This window comes from Alosa alosa, chromosome 22 (assembly GCF_017589495.1).
Source record: "Alosa alosa isolate M-15738 ecotype Scorff River chromosome 22, AALO_Geno_1.1, whole genome shotgun sequence".
In the NCBI taxonomy this organism is placed as follows: domain Eukaryota; kingdom Metazoa; phylum Chordata; class Actinopteri; order Clupeiformes; family Clupeidae; genus Alosa; species Alosa alosa.
Genome location: NC_063210.1, coordinates 15,630,966 through 15,649,748, shown reverse-complemented (window position 1 = coordinate 15,649,748; position 18,783 = coordinate 15,630,966). Strand labels below are relative to the sequence as shown.

Below are 18,783 nucleotides of genomic sequence, written 5' to 3'. Positions count from 1 at the left end.
GGTGATAACACACACAACACATATCTCTGGTCCTGATCTACACATTGCCTGTCGATTTAAACTGACATACACAAACATGCTATGAATGCAGGGACATAGAATGGCCCTATGTTTACACTGAATTCTATTTGGGTCACAACTTTATGGCCGTGAGAGACTGAATGAGACTTTCTCTGACCAGTATGTCATCACTTTATACTTCACAGATGAAAGCCCTAGCATGATTAAAAAAAAGCACTTCGTCCATGAACTTACACTCACATCAGCTGTATTCAGTACAAAGTACAAGGGGAGAGTACAGTTAGTTAATGGCAGTTCCATGCCTTCCTCTCTTACAATGACTCAGCACAAAAAAAAGCCCTTTATGCTACTGACTATTTAGCATAAAGGGCTATTTCTCATGTGAGATGTTACAACCTGAATGTGAAAGTGTAAATATGAGTGACACCATCTATTTCCACCTCTCTCCAAAACCACACGCTTGCAGTGCCCTATGGAGTTCCTTTCCTTTTCCATTCTTCCTTTTCTTGTCTTTGGGTTTAAATTGAATCCTGACAGGTGTACTGCAGGGTGAAAAAAAGATAACTCTGCAAAAGATTAATAAGAACCAAGCTGCGAGCGTTTCACTGTCTTCATCAAAATGAATTCCATTCATGCAGAGAATTAATACTGCATCGTTATAACCCTCTTGCAAAGTCAAAAGCTGTTTGGCAAGTACTCATGACAATGGAAAAAAACAAAACACTTTCTGATTCTGATTTACAGTTACACATTCTCGTTGCAAGCTACTTAAAGCACATATAAAGTATATACTCCTGTGGCACTAAAGCTCCAAAAGAACTGCCTTCCTCTCTCAACAACACTTTAGAAACCTTGCTACAACAAGCATACACAAAGTAACGATAGTAACTCTCTCAAGCGGTCACAAGAATCATACTGGACTTGTTCAAGATGGTAATAATACACTGGCTTTCCTAGGGCATTACAGCTGCTCAACTTAATCTGCAGTGCGGAAGGTGATGCAGCTTTTTAGGTCATGAGTGCCACACTTCCCCACCCCTCCACCCCAAATATCTTGATCCCAATCCTAATGCAGTGAAGGCCCAATTTCTCCCAGCAGCCTGTATCTGAAGTAATTAACTTCCCTGTCTCCAGGGACGTGTCCTTGCTAAACCGAGGGGGAAAAAAAGTAACAAGTATGAAGATTAGAGTGGAGCTAGGCATTCAAGTGCATTGAAGGATGAGTGTCACCACTTTTTACAAGCGCTAAGGGACGCTATGGAATGGATTACAGAGCCCACCGAACTAAAGCGCTCCCGTTGTGATGCTGTGTCTCGTCTAATTGTCTTGCTTACTATTTTTTTTTTTTTGCAAACCACAAACCACACAAAACCACATGTTTTTTTTTTTATCTCAAATGCAACGTGTCTTGCGTCATAAAGAGCCTCAGAAAATCTCAACCTTACACGCATTCAAACACCAACATCAAAAGATGCATGATACCAACAGATCTACTGGAAAAAAAGAAATGCATAGTGTCGCAAAATGGAAAACGATTAAATTCTCTAAATAAAAAAAACATCAGCAAACAATGAACAGCACAGTTTGAAAGAGAGTGAGACTGAGGGAGAGGTAGAGATAGTGAGAGACTACAGGAGAGAGAGAGGAAGAGAGAACTGAGTGAATGCAGGAGAGAGGGAGAGAGATAGAGAGCAAGAGAGAACCGAGATGAACTCCTGTAGAAGCCTGGTTTGTTTCCTTTTCCTTTCTGCGCTCTCTCTCACTCTCTCTTTCTCTCTCTCTCTCTCTCTCTCTCTCTTTCTCTCTCTCCCCAAGTCTACCTTTGCCCTGCCGACAGGTCTGACAACTTGACAAGCCGCTGTCACAATGGGACTGAGCTCACCTCGGCAAGTGCTGCGCAAACCAGATAGGAATGCAGCGTGAGAGCGAGAGCAAGAGAGAGAGAGAGAGAGAGAGAAGAGAGAGAGAGAGAGAGTCTTCCTCACGCCGGTCTTCCCAAAGGCCAGGCCTGGAGTGCTGCCCGACTCCCGCCTCCGACTCCCGCCTCCTCTCTCTCCCTCAGATCTCTCTCGAGGTCCTCTCATGTGCTTCGGCACCGAGGGGATCTGAGGGCCGCTCTTCGCTTCGCTCCAGGAGAGTTTGGATTGTGTTTTTGGGAGCTCCGCTCTCTTCTCCCTCTTCTCCCTCGGTGTAGACGAGGGGAGGAAGTTGTTGTCTTGGGTTTACGAGGGGGGGGGGACTCGCATCTGATAAAGAGTTCAGATGACGATAATGTGTAGCTCAATTAAAGCCTCATTGGTCCCCTTCAAGGGTCAGTGGCAGTGAAACTTGCTCTGAGCTGGCGAAAAGTTTTCTCGGCGAATTAAAAACAAATTAACGTAATAGCTGGGATTTTGGGCAGAGGGGCAAGTCAGTGTCTAAAGCTGTCGGAAATCTCGGAGGAATTAAAAGGGAAACATTTCCCCCTCACAACCTTTGCATACTGAGTGGAGAGAGATGCTCAGGGATGCCTTTGCTGTTTTAGAACTGCAATTAGCAACACTGACTAATGGGGGCACAGGCTATTCTGACGGTGTCTGTGTGTGTGTGTGTGTGTGTGTGTGTGTGTGTGTGTGTGTGGGTGTATGTGTATGTGTATGTACTGTACTGTATGTGTGTGTGTGTGTGTGTGTGTGTGTGTGTCAGTCTGGCTGTGTATTTGTGTATGTGCAAATGACGTATATGTATGTTTATGTGTGTATGTTTATGTGTGTGTGTGTGTGTGTGTGTGTTTGTTTATTTGTTTATTTGCCTACACTTTATTTGTACCACCATTCAATATCCACCTATCTGTACCACAATCACTTCTTGGGTTACGTGTGTGTGTGTGCGTGCGTGTGTGCGTGAGTGTGTGTGTGTGTATATGATTATGTGTGTGTGTGTTTGTGTTTGTGTGTGTGTGTGAGTGAGTGAGTGTGTGTGTGTGTGTGTGTGTGTGTGTGGTGAGTGAGCGCGAGTGTGTGTGAGCGAGTGAGCGAGCGAGCGAGTGAGTGAGTGAGTGAGTGAGTGAGTGAGTGAGTGAGTGAGCGAGCGAGCGAGCGAGCGAGCGTGCGTGTGTGTGTGTGTGAGAGAGTGTGTGTGTGTGAGTGTGCGTGCGTGCGTGCGTGCGTGCGTGCGTGCGTGCGTGCGTGCGTGTGTGTGAGTGAGTGTGTGTGTGTGCGTGCGTGCGTGCGTGCGTGCGTGCGTGCGTGCAGGTGTGTGAGTGTGTGTGTGTGTGTGATGTGTGAGTGAGTGAGTGAGTGTGTATGCATTCAGTCTTTGCCCTTGATGCCACTGTTGAACTGCCACTTCTTGCGCTGCAGTAGTATGCTGTGTGTGTCTGCGTGTCTGCCCCCCCATGCCACCATTCAGTCACCTCGGTGTCTGCGTCCCCCACCACCCAGCCTGCTTGTCGGAGAAGAATCTGTCCAATATGTGCCACCCCAGGGCTCAGCAGTGTGACAGTCACTAAGATGGAGAGAGAGAGAGAGAGGGAGGGGGATAGAGGGAGGAGGAGGACCAGGATAGGGGACGGGAGAGAGGAAGACCCGCCATCTCACCCACACCTTCCCCTTCCTCTCTCCCACTCTGCCGCCGAAGGGGGAAATCACTCATGCGGTGATGGTGTCCATGGAGCCGCTGAGCCTGCTGTAAAAGTCCAGCGCCGTGAAAAGCCATTCCGCATAATATAACGTGCCCAATGAACAGCCGCAGCGGATTCTTACCGGATACACCACAGACATGGGCCATATCTTTACAGCAGCATTTTCAGTCATTTCAAGTGCCATCATTCTACCATCATTTGTACTGTATGCCTTAAAATAAGACTGCGTAACAAGTTTGTCAAATGTCCTTATTGATGGCCTGTGCATTGTCTAGTTCAATATCCTGTGTATTAAGTGCATTGAGCTGACTTATGAGACACACAGTAGAGTGAGTGGCCTATACATCATTGGTCGCTTCTGTAATAAGACCCTTCTGCTTGCTGCTGTGTTCCAAACACCATGCTGACTGGATCCGAGCCACTATATCGATCTTCAGTGTGAAAGTCACAGCTTCCTCCTCCTCTTCCGCACCCTCTCTCTCTCTCTCTCTCTCTCTCTCTCTCTCTCTCTCTCTCTCTCTCTCTCTCTCTCCTTGATGGACAACCAGGAAGCTGTAGGAAGCGGAGTGACTCATTGGCTGGGGTTGGCGGTTGGTATGGCGCGAGAGAGCCGGCAGCGCGGCAAATGTTCTTCATGGATCATCAGACGGGGCCCCTTTGAAGCTCGCTGGGAGACACCCGTCCGGTTCTGCCGTGGTGTTACTGCCGCAGGACCCAACTGGGCACAGTAGGTGTAGCTGCAGGCAAAATCTATACTTCTCTCTCATGCTGTTCTCTCTTTCTCTCTCTCTCGCTCTTTCTCTCTCTCACACTTGCTCTCTCTCTGCTTTGAGCTCAATCTTTTTCTCTCTTTTTAACTCACACTCACCCTCTCACACACATGGGTCTTCTACTTTCTCTCTCACTCCCTCATTCTCACATTCTTTAAAGGGACACCAGGCAAGCCTGATGCTTTTTCTCTACGAAACTCCCCCTCGCTCGGTCTGAAGCTCTTTTCCTTTTCTTTGCGTCTTCCGTCAAGGGTTTTCGCTGCTTCTTCACCGGCTCTGCCATTATACACACGTTTGCAACAATCTCTAGCGTTTCGTTAGCCTGCCATTGTGCTGTAAACTGATCCTGCTTCGCTCGGCGGGTAGGATACACCGAACTTGCAAGTGGGATATTCTTCCTACAGGCAGTAGGGGCGGGCGAGAGAGCCTTCATTCGCCCCGTAGTAAGTCATTTAACCATATACCAACTTACAAAGATGATTAATTAACACGAAAACGTTGCCTGGTGTCCCTTTAACTCAATCTATCGGTCTCTCTTACTATTTGCGCTCTCTCTCTCTTTCTTTCTAACTCGTTCTCCCTCTTTCTCCCCGACTCTCCAATTTCTTTCTGGCCTAATCGCTCTGATGATGCTATTTTCATGCTCTGTCCTTCCGTCCTTCTCTTTCTCTCTCTCTCTCTCTCTCTCTCTTTCTCTCTAACTACCTCTCTCATGTCCCTGTCTCATCTATCTCTTTTTCTCCCACAATCACCACCATTTCTCTCACACTCTTTTTCACTCACTCTCACACACACACACACTCACTCGTGCACCCTCTGATTGAAACACTCCACTTACAAGACCATTCCAGATGGTAAAATGATTGCCATTACCTTGATGACCAGGTCAAATTTGTGGTTGAGGTCTCTGCTGATGGGCTGCAGAAGATACAGCTCCGCCGTGGTTCGATTCAATGCGAAATACTTAGCATACGACTCTGGCTTGCCTAAAGAAGAAACAAAAGGACAAGAAATATGTGAGCATCACAGTTACAAGTATGCAGCGCAGTTTGTTTTTTATAGAGGGGTTTTTAAGTACCGCTAATGCAGACAAAAACACTGCTCTCGACAGAAAATGTGGGATTGGAAGCATTTGAAGGGTCATTACACAAAGGCACAAAGTTCATCGATAACACACTGCTCCCGGTAATGTGTTCCTTCACCGTGCGCTCAGGAACGACAGGGTGCAGCACGACGCCTGCCAACGCTGTGACAGTTTGAACAAAGTCCCAATTAGCATCCTGAGGCTTGGCCCAGGCATCTCCATCAGTCAGAATTCCTCTCAGCTGTTGCCTATACAATAGGAATATGTGTGTGGTTATATGTGTGTGGAGTGAATCATTGTGGATTTGTTTAAAGCACCACGCATGTCAGCATTTAGGTCTTTCACTGACAAGCACTGGATAAACAACGGATTTGATTGAGCGCCACTGACAAAAATAGAATTGAATCGCAATCGACACAGTGGCAGCGGCAAAGGGTTGATGCAGGGGTACAGGTTTGTATTGAAAACAATGGCAAGTAATGTAATCGAACCTTGAAAGTGGAGTGCGCCACACTCATGTTGGCACCTATGAGTCCTTTAGAACAACCTTTACAGCAAAGTAGATGTACCGCAAAGCGGTACAAAATATGACCGCCGATCAGTCCAAATAAGAGGTTTGGTCACTGGTGCCAACTTTGGGTTAACATAGGAGGCAATTCGAAGTTGGAAGATAGAGCCTTGTATGGCCAAATCACTCTTCTTATCAATTTGGGATGTAAACCTGAGCATCTGTTCTTGTAAAATAAAGAAAACATCATGGCTATTCCATGATATGGATGCAATTACATTACATTAACCTTTTGTTAAAAGTAGAGATTTACGGATCGGGTTAAGTTCCGCTCGGGTCGATGTTTATCGCATATTTTGGGGGGTAAGGTGGGGCGAACTGGATCTTCATAATGGGTTGAGTGGGTGCGGGTCATAAAGCGCTCCAGCCCACTTGCATTTCTACTTCCCATTAGAAATAGATGGCAACACTGGTCACAGCCAGCACTAATTCAATGGCGTTGACCACAGCGTTTCATTATTGGGGGTGGGGTTGGGGGCATCACTTTTAACTTTGGGGGACCCCTGAGATGGCACATGTGAGTGTGGTAGCGGTAGTCTGGAAGAGCGGTAGTGGTAAGAGACAAAGGGAAGGACAGAAATGCCTTGAAAGAGTGACTTGTCATTTAGCAGACGCTTCTCCATAGCAACTTACAGTGAACTTACTACAGGCAACAAAGGGTTAAACGCCTTGCAAACTCACACAACCTTGTGGTTTTCCATTTGAAAGCCCAGTTCCCCAACCACGAGACCACCACCACTCCACAAGGAAAGAGGGATAGAGAAGAGGAGAGGGGAGGAGAGGCAGAGACGAGGGCATACCGATGAGGATGGAGTAGAGGATGCCGGGGCGCTGAGATGGAGGCTGGATGTTTCGGTCCTGGTCCACTGCTTGAATGGGTGGAGTCACGTTCACCGGGTTGACTTTACTCTGAGAAGGGGGAGAAAAAGAGTCTGTCACTTCCACAAGCATGCTCTCTCTCTCTCTCTCTCTCTCTCTCTCTCTCTCTCTCTCTCTCTCTCTCATTGATAACAAGTTGCACTTTGAACATCTGTAGATGTTTTTTTTTTTTTTATTTACTCATTTATTTTTGTGTGTTGGGGCTTCTGCTTTTTAAATATGTTATTCATTATTGATTGATTGAAGTTTTGTGCTGTTGTGCATTGCAATAAAGTATAAATCAAAATCAAAATATCTCTCTCTCTCTAGATAGATAGATAGATACTTTATTGATCCCCAGAGGAAATTCAAGGTCTCAGTAGCATACAGACAACACACATACATTCACTAACAGCAGAAAAAGTAATTAAAAGTATATATTATAAAAACACAACTAAAAGATAAAAAATATACTAAATATACTAAAATACAAATTATACTAACACTTAATCTAAATCAATTCTAAAAACAGTATCCACATAGTGGTGATTAATCAATCAATATACTAAAATACAAATTATACTAACTAACACTTAATCTAAATCAATTCTAAAAACAGTATCCACATAGTGATCATTAATCAATCAAGAGGCGCTTGCAATGATTGAGGCAGGGACTGAGCCTGTGATTCTCTGTGCATAGTAAGGTAAGGTAAGGTGCTCTGTGTGAGTGAGTGTCACGGTGATAGTACAATGGTGATAGTGGTCGTGGTGATAGTGCAAATGAGTAAGTCCAACAGTGCAACAGTGCAAGAATAAGTCTATATACTGTATCTATATATCTATATATATATAACTATTTTAAGAAAAGGTATAAGTGTGGCCACAGTTCAGCTGTGGCATGGAGGAAGGGGTTATGCATATGTGCTAATGTGTTAATATAGCACGCAAACAGTGAGGCAGAAAGACAGTGGTAAAAAGTGGCTAGTGGACAGACAGTATCCAAACATGGAGGGGGTGAAGAAGCAGACAGACTATGCAGAGAAGTCTATCTCTCCTCTTCCCTTAAGTGAAGCATTGAACAGTTCAATGGCCCTGGGGACAAATTACTTCCTCAGTCTGTCTGTTGTGCAAGGCAGTGAGCGAAGTCTCCAGCTGATCAGGCTCTTCTGCTTAACAATAGTGTTGTGGAGTGGGTGACACTCATTGTCCAAGATGTTGATCAGTTTGTTCAGGGTCCTTTTGTCAGATATTGAAGTGATGCACTCCAGTTCAGCTCCCACTACAGAGCCAGCTTTCCTTTACCAGCCTGTCAATTCGCCCAGCATCCTTCTTCTTTGTGCTTCCTCCCCAGCATACCACTGCATAGAACAGGACGCTGGCAACAACAGACTAGTAGAACATCCTGAGGAGCTTGCTGCACACACTGAAGGACCGCAGCCTCCTCAAGAAGTACAGCCTGCTCTGCCCTTTCTTGTAGAGTGCATCAGTGTTGGCTGACCAGTCCAGTTTATTGTCCAGGTGGAGACCCAGATACTTGTAGGTGCTTGCCACCTCCACATTGACCCCATCAATGGGGACTGGTAGCAGAGTGGGCTTAGACCTGCGGAAATCCACCACCATCTCCTTGGTCTTTGAAGTGTTGAGTTAAAAATGATTGAGTTTGCACCATTGCACAAAGTCCTCCACCAGGCTCCTGTACTCCTCCTCCTGCCCGTTCCTGATACACTCCACAATTGCAGTATTGTCAGAAAACTTCTGCATGTGGCATGACTCGGTGTTGTAGCAGAAGTCAGATGTGTACAGGGTGAACAGGACTGGAGAGAGCACAGTTCCCTGTGGCACTCCGGTGCTGCTGATCACAGTGTCAGAGAGACAGTTTCTCAGTCTGACGAACTGTGGTCGCTCGGTCAGGTAATCTGTAATCCAGGTTACCAGGTGAGCGTCCACACCCATCTGCAAGAGCTTGTCTCCAATTCTGAGGGGTTGGATGGTGTTAAAAGCACCTCTCTGTCACTTCCACAAGTATGCTCTCTCTCTCTCTCTTTCTCTCTCTGTCACTCCCACAAGTATGCTCTCTCTCTCTCTCTCTGTCACTTCCAAAAATATTCTTTCTCTCTCTGTCACTTCCTCAAATATGCTCTCTCTCTCTCTCTCTGTCACTTCCACAAGTATGCTCTCTCTCCCTCTCTGTCACCCCCACAAGCTCTCTCTTTCTTTCTGTCTTTCACACAAACACACACAGACACAGACACAGACACAGACACACACACACACACACACACACACACACACACACACAGGCACCCACAATATATGCACAGACATACATAAACTTGTGGCAAGAGAATCCCTTAGTCATTAGTGTCTATTCCTCAGCTCTGGTAAACTTGAGCACCTTTGATTTCCATGGCTCCTTGATGTTGCTGCACCTCTGCAATGTCACAGCCAAACCCATGCAATATTCATGAAAGCCTCGCACTAAACAGACTGCGGTACAAGACCTGTTGTCATATTAGTTTTCAAAACTAAAGTAACAGAGAGTAAACATCAGGCATTATGTGACAACCTGCTTGTGCCGTCTTGAGCGGACGCACGGTGACTGTAGGTATAATGCAGCTTCATTCTGTGGCTCCTCGGAGATTTATGTCATTGTCGAGACAGGAGTTCCACTCCTTGCTGCCTAAAAACCTCAAAGACGAGTGCATCTCCCTCCCTCTCTTTCTTCTCTCTTTCTTCTCTCTCTCTCTCTCTCTCTCTCTCTCTCTCTCTCTCTCTCTTTAGCATGGGTGTGCAAAATCATAAACACATGCAGGAGGCCAGGGCCTGGTAAATAAGAAAGCTCATCTATAATTCAGTCCACCTTTCGGTAACAAAAAAAAAGCCCTGCAAACACTATAATGACAGATATTAAAAGCCCGGGAAGGGACCCAGCTCTGAGGGAAGCCACCGTACTGTTTGAGTCAGCAGTAGTCAGCAGGGAGAGAGCAGTAACAGGGTCCCCCCCTCCCCCACTCTCTTCGCCTCTCCATTCGCCCCAGGCCTTCGTCTCCTTAATCCTTAATTCCAGACATACGCACCCAGCAGCCGCCATGACGCAGCTTCATATCTGTGTGTGGCTGGGGTGAGTCGAGACGAGAGAGGAAGGAGAGGACTTGACCAGGTGACTGGATGAGACAAGATTGCAACATGCAGAACACAGTGTACGCACATGCACACACACACACACATGCACACGCATACACACATGCTCAACAGGAAGGCAGCGCAGTGAATGTTCTAAGCAAATGCATCAGTTTATTTTCCCCCCTGCTGTTGTGGCATTTGCTTTTAATAATTGATGTTACTTTGTCATAAGAGGGCTGCAAATCACGGCGACGTCCCGTTATGCACTCGTAAAGAGTTAGCGTGCTTCTGCACCGTGAAAAATTAAGGAACAAATCATCGGCTGGAAATGTGGTTGCTGAAGTGCTAAACATAAGCACTTCCTGGACACCTCGTTTTCCCTCACCCCACCCACTCGCGCACCAGCATGCACACTGCGAGGATGTTCGCTGTACCAGCTAATGACAACGTGCTCTTTAAAACACATTAAACAGCGAGAGGTACAAGGCATTGACTTTTTCAAAAGCACACCAGAAGTGTGTGTGTGTATGTGTGTGTGTGTGTGTGTGTGTGTGTGTGTGTGTGTGTGTGTGTGTGTGTGTGTGTGTGTGTGTGTGTGTGTGTGCGCATGTGTGTGTGTTTTCATCCATCTCTGGCTGTTTAGTGGCTGATACTGTGTGGCATGTACTGTAAATGTAAAACACTTCATACTGAGGCCAGAATACTGTGTCTTCCGATTTCATTTCCAGAACATTCTGCAGGCAAAACCTACAGTAATACACAATATGCTATAGACCCTTTCAACAAGAAAAACAAAAACAATGCTTGAACGTTGTATTTTGTTCCCAATCTACTTCCGCCTTATTAAGATAACATATGGAACGCTAAAATGGAAGCCTTGTGGAACAACTATGATGCTGATAATGGAACTCTCTACACAAATGCATCAGTATGCTTGTGGTTTGTGTGCTGCTAGCACTATTTATGGATTAACAGGTCCACATAAGGACCCCCCAAACAATAACAGAAGCATAACATTCAATACCACTTTGAGGACGGTATTGGGTTCACTTGTTTGTTTAGTGGACTGTCCGGTAAAAAATGCCCCATGGCTCGGGAGAGATTGGGATGTTCAAGAAATACCTCAGAGCAGAGCATGTTTATCATTTGAAAGAGTTCGATAAATAAGGCAGTGTCTGGCAGTTCTGTATTTGTTTACAGTCCCGTCCAAGCAGTCTAAAGAGATGAATATAATTCACTGAAACCTACAGTAGTCTAGTCATTTCACCAATAAACAATTTCAAAAAAAAATTTCTACTTTTAAGCAAGCAACAATTTATCTCAAGAGACAATCAGAAAAAGTTCAAAGTGTTTGCATTATAGGCAACAATAATTACTTTTTTGAATGCACAAAAAGTTTTCTTTCAGCTACAAAAACAGATGTATTTTTCACTGTTTGTGTGTGTTTGCATGACTGAATGATGGATGGTACTGTAAGTGATTGAAAAACCACACTGGCAACATGAACAAGATAAAATGAACATGAAGAAACAAATACTAAATCATAATTATAGAAATATTGAGTAAAGTCATGAGTAATGAGTCAGTGATGAGTAAAAACTATGTTATCACTCGTGCAGAAAACACTCATCAGTTAAGCTTTTATTATGATTAACTCTATAGGTCTATATTCATGTGTGACTGGCCATTTATATTTTTTATAACCTTTATGACCTTAATTTAACCAGGTTAGTCTCACTAAAATAATTAATCTTTTTTTCACCTGGCCAAGAATGACAACAGTAAAACACATCATCAGTAGGGCAAAAATAAGCTCTCTCACGACAGCGTAAACCCAGCTCACAATCCCTGTTAGTGGGTGAACAATCAAACACTTGGTGATATGAAGAGCAGACAAAAAGTAACATCGCTATCAACACTTGGCTGCTACAAGCCAGTTACAGTATAATTCACTAATGAACAAATTAGCACAACTTTGTAATGAATCAAGATCAGTCAGAGAGGAAGTCAGCACATGGCTAATTTAGTCACAAATGGTGACCACCACAGACTCAACAACCCTAACAGATATCTTATCCACAAAAGTCAACAGAAGGATTCAGCACTGACTAGCCGAGATCGAAAAAGGCTAATGCTTTAGCGACAGAGGAATTCTGCACTGACTAGCCGAGGTTGAAAAAGGCTAATGTTTTAGCGACAGAGGAATTCTGCACTGTCTAGCCGAGGTTGAAAAAGGCTAATGCTTTAGCGACAGAGGAATTCTGCACTGACTGGCCAAGGTCAGAGCCCGTTTACGGAGAGCTGGATCACTCCCTATTATGTAACTCCATTGTACCTGCAATCTGTTGCAGTTCCGCTATTCGATCACGAATAAGTGCAAAAACAATGGGGGTCTATAGAGCTAGACGGCTAAATTTGTCTTTTTCACCTGGTTGTCGTTGAGAAATTGAAGATTTGATTGTGGTTTCTGAAGGCTCAATATGGATTATAGGTCAAAAGTTGAATGAACGAGTAGTCACGGCCTTTCGATTTCTTACAGGTTGGGTCGTTGTTGCCCACAACACACTACTGTAGCTTTCTGCTAATGAATGACGTCATTGACACATTTGAAAGGCTTTTTAGAACAAATAAGTGACTCAAAAAATATAATACTCAGCGGTCTGTATTTTCTCTGCACCCTCTTTCTCATGCAACATTCAAATTTCTGGGCAAAAAATTATATCCAGAGAAAAGTGGATTTAAGGGGTACAGTACCATAGACCTCCATTCATTCTGCACTTATTCGTGAGCGTCCTCATGTGGAACCAGAAGAGGAACTGCAACCAGTTCAGAAACCGGAAGTTTCCCGAGAGTGGCGGTTCTCCCATTATTAGACATTCTCTGCTAATGCTTTAGCGACAGAGGAATTCTGCACTGACTAGCTGAAGCTAAACACGGCTAACGGGTTAGGCAACAAAAGAATTTAGCACTGACTAGCCCATGCCGAACAAGGCTAACAGTTTAGCGAGAGGGGAATTCAGCACTAACTAGCCTAGGCCAAACAAGGCTAACAGTTTGTTTAGCACCCACACTCTGGCAACCCTCTGCATCCCTCCTCTGGCTCTGAGAAGCAGCTGCAGAGAACAGCTAAGTGTCGGCCTCTGGCAGAGATTTATCTCCCTAGCACTGCAAAGTAATCCCCCATCCCCTGCAATTACAATGCCAGGGACCGCTGTAAATCAAAGGGGGCCGCGGTGGGCCCCGCGCAGAGGAGATTAGCCATGATACCCTTTCAATCAGCCATTATCTATGGGGTTACTATGGCAGCACACTCGCCAGAGAGTACACTAATGCCGGCTAATGTCGAATAATGCAGAGGAGGTAACAATGGAGTGTGCGTGGTCATATGTTAGCAGAAAATCGTGAGATTAAGGCACCCAGCTTGCATGGTTTTGGGGGACGCGAGGGGGGGGGCTCATGCATATCTGCGGATATGAAAATGGCTCCAAGGAAATGACACCATTAGTGGCTCTGTCTGCTGAAAGCATAATTTAACAAATCTCCCATAAGGTAGATCTGATGTCGCCTCAGAGTATCAGTTTCGGGCACTGTTTTTTTGTGATGGCATTCACTTTGTGGCAGCGGCTTTGGCAGTGCAGCTAAATTTAGCCGTCAGCTAGGCGAGGGACTCATTCAAGGTGAAAGAGAGAGTGTGATAAGAGAGAGAGAGAAAGAGAGAGATAGAGCATGACAGAGAGAGAGAGAGAGAGAGAATGAGAGAGAGAGAAATGGCCACTGAGGATCTTTTATTGCCCTAATTAATGAATATGGTTTTAGGAGGGCAACACTGAGGTGTGTGAAATGACTGTGATCTCGCCGTCCTCCCTACTTCAGCTCAATAAGACGTCAAGATAGCATATGAATAACTTCTACAGCTTCTGACACACACACACAGACACACACACACACACACACTACATTCACTTAATACGATCATTTTCTTTGGATACAAGTGATTCAATAATGTTTTAGCCTTTGATAGTATCGCCATCAACCACCCCTATTTATGACACTACAATATGACCCTACGGTACTAACCCTTTCATATTATGACTTGCAGCAGTCATAAGAAGATTATAGAAGGTCACTATTACTCATATTGTGTGTTGCACTTAGAATACAGATGCGATACAATGACATACTACAGGAAAAGAAATGTGTATATTTTACATCTCAAATTTTTTTTGTTATTTAGCTTACTTTACATTCCAAAGTTGCTGACATTATGGCAAAAATATCCACTGCATCAGTGCTTTGTCTCTTTTAAAACTCAAACCAAAACCTTGGTTTATGGTTTGCGTCCTAGGCTACTGTTCAAAGTCATCCTGAAATGACTTTCTCAACTTTTTTCAATATTGTTTTTGGCCATGTCATTCTAGACTTGTTTGCTGCGTTTGGAGAGATCTTTCAAAAGTCCTATCCCTGATACCTGATGGCAGGAAGCAGAGCTGTCAGTTCAGATGCGGCTCATCAAAACTGCAGACGGACTATATGGGAGTAAAGTCGGGTTTACAGGGACTCCTACTGTGCTGGGAGTTGTACACCGAGAGAGGAGAGGGGTCGAGGGAAAGAGAGAGAGAGAGAGAGAGAGAGAGAGAGATGGAAGAGAAGCAGGGAGAAAGAGAGAGTGAGATAGAGAGAGGGAGAGAGAGAATGGTAGAGAAAGGGAGAGAGGACAGACTGAGAACAAAAGAGAGGGTGAGGGAAAGAAGAAAAGGAAAGGAACGATACAAATAGCAGAAACATGCAGAAGAACCATAGAGGAGAGAGAGAGAGAGAGAGAGAGAGAGAGAGAGAGAGAGAGAGAGAGAGAGAAAGAGAGAGAGAGAGAGAGAGAGAGAGAGAAAGAGCGATGGAGGCAGAAAAGGGGGAGGAGGAGGAGGCTGACGTGAGTGTGTAAGTGGGTCAGGATGTGAGCGTGTTTTCTGGCTGGCAGTTTCTCCAAAATGTGAGCGCTCGGAGAGGGAGCCAAACGACAGGGGGCAAAGTGGCAAACTGCTAGGAAGAGGCTGCATGCTTAAAATGCCAGCAGCTAAAGGGGAAATATGAGCAGGAGAAAAAAAGATCGATATGGGCCGTCGGGATTCTAAGTGGAATTCATACTTTTACATGAGACCACCCTACAGGCTCTGGGTACATCTTACACACAGACACAAACACACACATACACACACATACGTTGTAACTTCCTACTCTATCAAGCTGTGCAGGCTTTACACTAACTGCTTATCTTGTATGTCCAACAGGCTTGTTGGGATTGCACGGCCGGAGGGCAGTTCAGAGGTTAAGAGAGGATGCAGCAGCAGGTAGTTTAGATTTGAGCGGTGATCAAGAGCCGGAACTCTGGAGGAAGGAATCCAATGGATGTCTGAATGTTGACCATGTCCAATGCAAAAGAGCATCGGTCATATGGTGTCTGTTGTTTCATTGCACTACTTAACTATTTACATACAATTAACAGTTAAACCCCTTACATACAGTATGTTATATTCCAATGGAGAGAGTGGGAAAGACTCTTCATATGTCTTGCTTAGAGCTGTAATAGTATAGCATAGTATAGTATAATATACTGTATATAAATAGTATAGTATAGTATATAGTATAGATATAGTTTAGTATACTGTAGTATAGTATAGTATAGTATGGCATAGTATAGTATGTTATAGTATGATAGTATGGTATAGTATTGTTTAGCATAGTACAGTATAGTATAGCATAGTACAGTATTAATATAGTATAGTAAGACATATGATGTAAATGTTGTAATGAGTATTTCTATCATGTGATCTATCTTCATCAAATGAGTTTTATTACTACCCACTGACAAATACCCGCTGTCTTCTGATCTGAGTGTCAACATAGCGAATTATGTCCATTCCACATGAAAAATAAAAACAAGAATATGCCCACAAGAGTCATTTAGGTGGTACAGTAGGTGATGATGAATCACTGCTATTCCTCAGATAAGGTGGATGATGTGCAGACACATCTCCAAAAGGAATCAGCAACATTGTTCAGAATCTATTCTACGCTACTTCTATCAAACGACTTTCTGTCAACAAGAGCACCATCAACAGCTTTCTTTAAAAAAAAATAAACAAAAATAAAACTCCAACTCTATCTGATGAGCCTATTTGACCAAGGCACAGATGACAAATGTACAAATAAAGTACAAATGACAAAAACAGGAAACTGCAGAATAGAAACTAACATGAAATCATCTGAGCCCTTCCTAAACTCCTCCATCACTGTGGCCTTGACTGGCTTGGGATCCTGAAAGCCACTTTAGTGTGGTGTGTTTGCACGCAATGTCTCTATGAGAACAGGATCACCCATCAGCCTTGGAAAACCTTTCACAGAGCGCCTCGTTTTTCCCCCTGTTATCTCACCGGGACACCTCTCACATCAAGTGTCTCACCTTACGGAGATGAGGCTGTTTGTCGTTTCGCGAGGAACTCCGATAACAAAAGGTACTCAGGAGTGTGCAGGCATCGACGTTAAGACTCATGGCTTTTCAAAGACTCCGCCAGTCTGATGTGTCTCGTTTCACCTCTCGCTAACTCTCTCACTCACTCAGTCACTCTGGCTGTCTTTCTCGCCCTCGTCTCTCTGAAAGGTCATCGTTTATCATCGGCTGTGTATCTGGACTGAGGAACAGTGATGAGAGGAGAACAAAACAGAAAAAAATCACTGCAATCTGCATCTGCAATGCAGGAAATGGGGATAATGGAAATTGTATGAATATAGCGAATGTTTTGAGAGGAGAGAGAGCGTGAGAGACGGATAAAGAGAGTCTTTAAGTATAACAGCAATGCAGAGTTGTGTAAAGTAGCCTATGCCACCAGCTTGTTGTCAGCCTAACGTTTATAACAGCAGTAGTAGTCCCAAACAGAGAAATTACTGAATCAACAAGATGACACTCAAAAAATCCTTGAATGTCGAATATGTGCAACTTCTTTCTGCTGCAAAATGAATGCTGAGAAATTCTAAGTAAAGGGTTCTGTTAAGACTTAATAGAAAACCCAAGATGGCCAGAGGGATCCATGCCTGATTAAGGCCAGATTTTTAAAAGTCAGTAATGAATCTGCAGTGCAGAAGGTCGTCTTAGGACACTGTTGCACATTAAGCCGAATGATTAAAATAGATGGATAGATTAAAATTATTGCCATTGATAGATATTTGTCAAATTGTCTTGGAATTGGAATTCATACTTCTTCTACTTACACTTCAAAACCATCTATAATTCTTACCATCTATAAAACTCACCAACACGCACATTTAGAAGCATACCTTGACCTCCTGATTCTAAGCCCACGCAACTGAACCGAGTGAGAGATACTGTGTGAAGACACAAGGAGAGGCAGAAAGAGGAGCCAAGCCTAAAATACCGAGAGTGACCTTCAAAGCCCGGATATTTCCGTGTAGTGCCGCATGAAAACAGGCGGAAATGTTTCAAGGCGGCAGAAAAAATATGCTTTTCTCGCCACCTCCGAGCCCTGCCGATTTCAAGGCGCTTTCCCCTGGTGTGCCGACCCATCTCCCATCGGAATTAGCAATGCTTTCAATTGAATCGGAGCGGCCACTCACTGAAAAAGAACAGGGAGTGGGGGAGGGAAGGTGCTTCGGCTGAAAGTGTAAAACTAATTACCTGTGAATTATCCAATTTGTGATTCCTCCATTTTCATGCTTGTCTTGCCACGGCCGTTTACATCTCTCCAGCTCTTGATGGGGTGGAGGGGAGGGGAGGGGGTGGCTGGGGCGCTTGGGGTGGGGGTGGCTATGTAATACCACAGCAAGCATTTACCACCCTCGACAAAAATCAATAGCAGAGGAAGGGAGCCCTGATTTGTTCTCTTCATCTGAGAGAATTATGAAGGCGTGAAACAAGAGAGAAGTGAATTGACACGAGACTGCCCGCATGTGCCTGTGTCCCATATCGATGTGATCTGGATGGCGTTGCGGTGATGGAAACAGGAGACAGTGGTGATGTTTCTCAAAAGTAGCCAGGTTTTTATTTCCACCTTAGCAGCTGCATGCATGAACCAGTATGGAGAAAATCGGAAAAAGAAAAGAAAAACCAAACTCCAAACAATAATCTCAAATCAATCAATGAGCTTCCAAAATACATCAAATTAACTTTGACAACCCTTTTCAATCATAGGGCAAACTGCTGCAAATCACAAAACGAGTGTTAGGCCTATTAGCAGGGGCTAGCACTTGCTCACCTCAGACCATTCTACCTCCTTCTGCTCTCAACCATAGTCCCACCAGAGAATTTAACTCTGCCGACTAAACCAATGCACCATCAATCAATCAATCAATCAATTAATTAATTAACAAAACACATCTTCTCCATATAAATATCCAATAATACATTCCATACCATAAAACCCACAGTTTCATAACAAGGCAATCCTATTATCTAACTTCATAACCTAATACATAGCATACATAACCAGAACGTCCCAAACACCCCTCTTGCCCTGCACACTTGACCTCTGCTTGTGCAGTAAGTCACACTCCACGAACGTATAATGTTCCTTGTGACTTTCCGTCGGGTCTTTTCTCCGTCCCCAGACCAGGAAGCGCTATTGTCCGACACAATGAAAAGTTTGCTGAATGTCCGTGTTCCCTCAACCTTCAGTTGGCCACCCTGAAAGTAAGGCTTATATTGTCCTGTATGCGTTTGTGGTTTG

At 44.4% G+C, this 18,783-nt stretch overlaps 1 protein-coding gene across 1 annotated transcript in view; it reads right to left on the bottom strand.

The window, feature by feature from the left end:
• Positions 1–18,783, bottom strand: part of pcdh15b (protocadherin-related 15b) — a 215,784-nt gene that overhangs the window by 124,417 nt on the left and 72,584 nt on the right. The window contains exons 10-11 of the mRNA XM_048233553.1: positions 6,866–6,974; positions 5,287–5,399 (exon numbers count right to left, since the gene is read on the bottom strand). Of these exons, the coding sequence (XP_048089510.1) occupies positions 5,287–5,399; positions 6,866–6,974 (222 nt within the window). The remainder of the gene's footprint in view (positions 1–5,286; positions 5,400–6,865; positions 6,975–18,783) is intronic.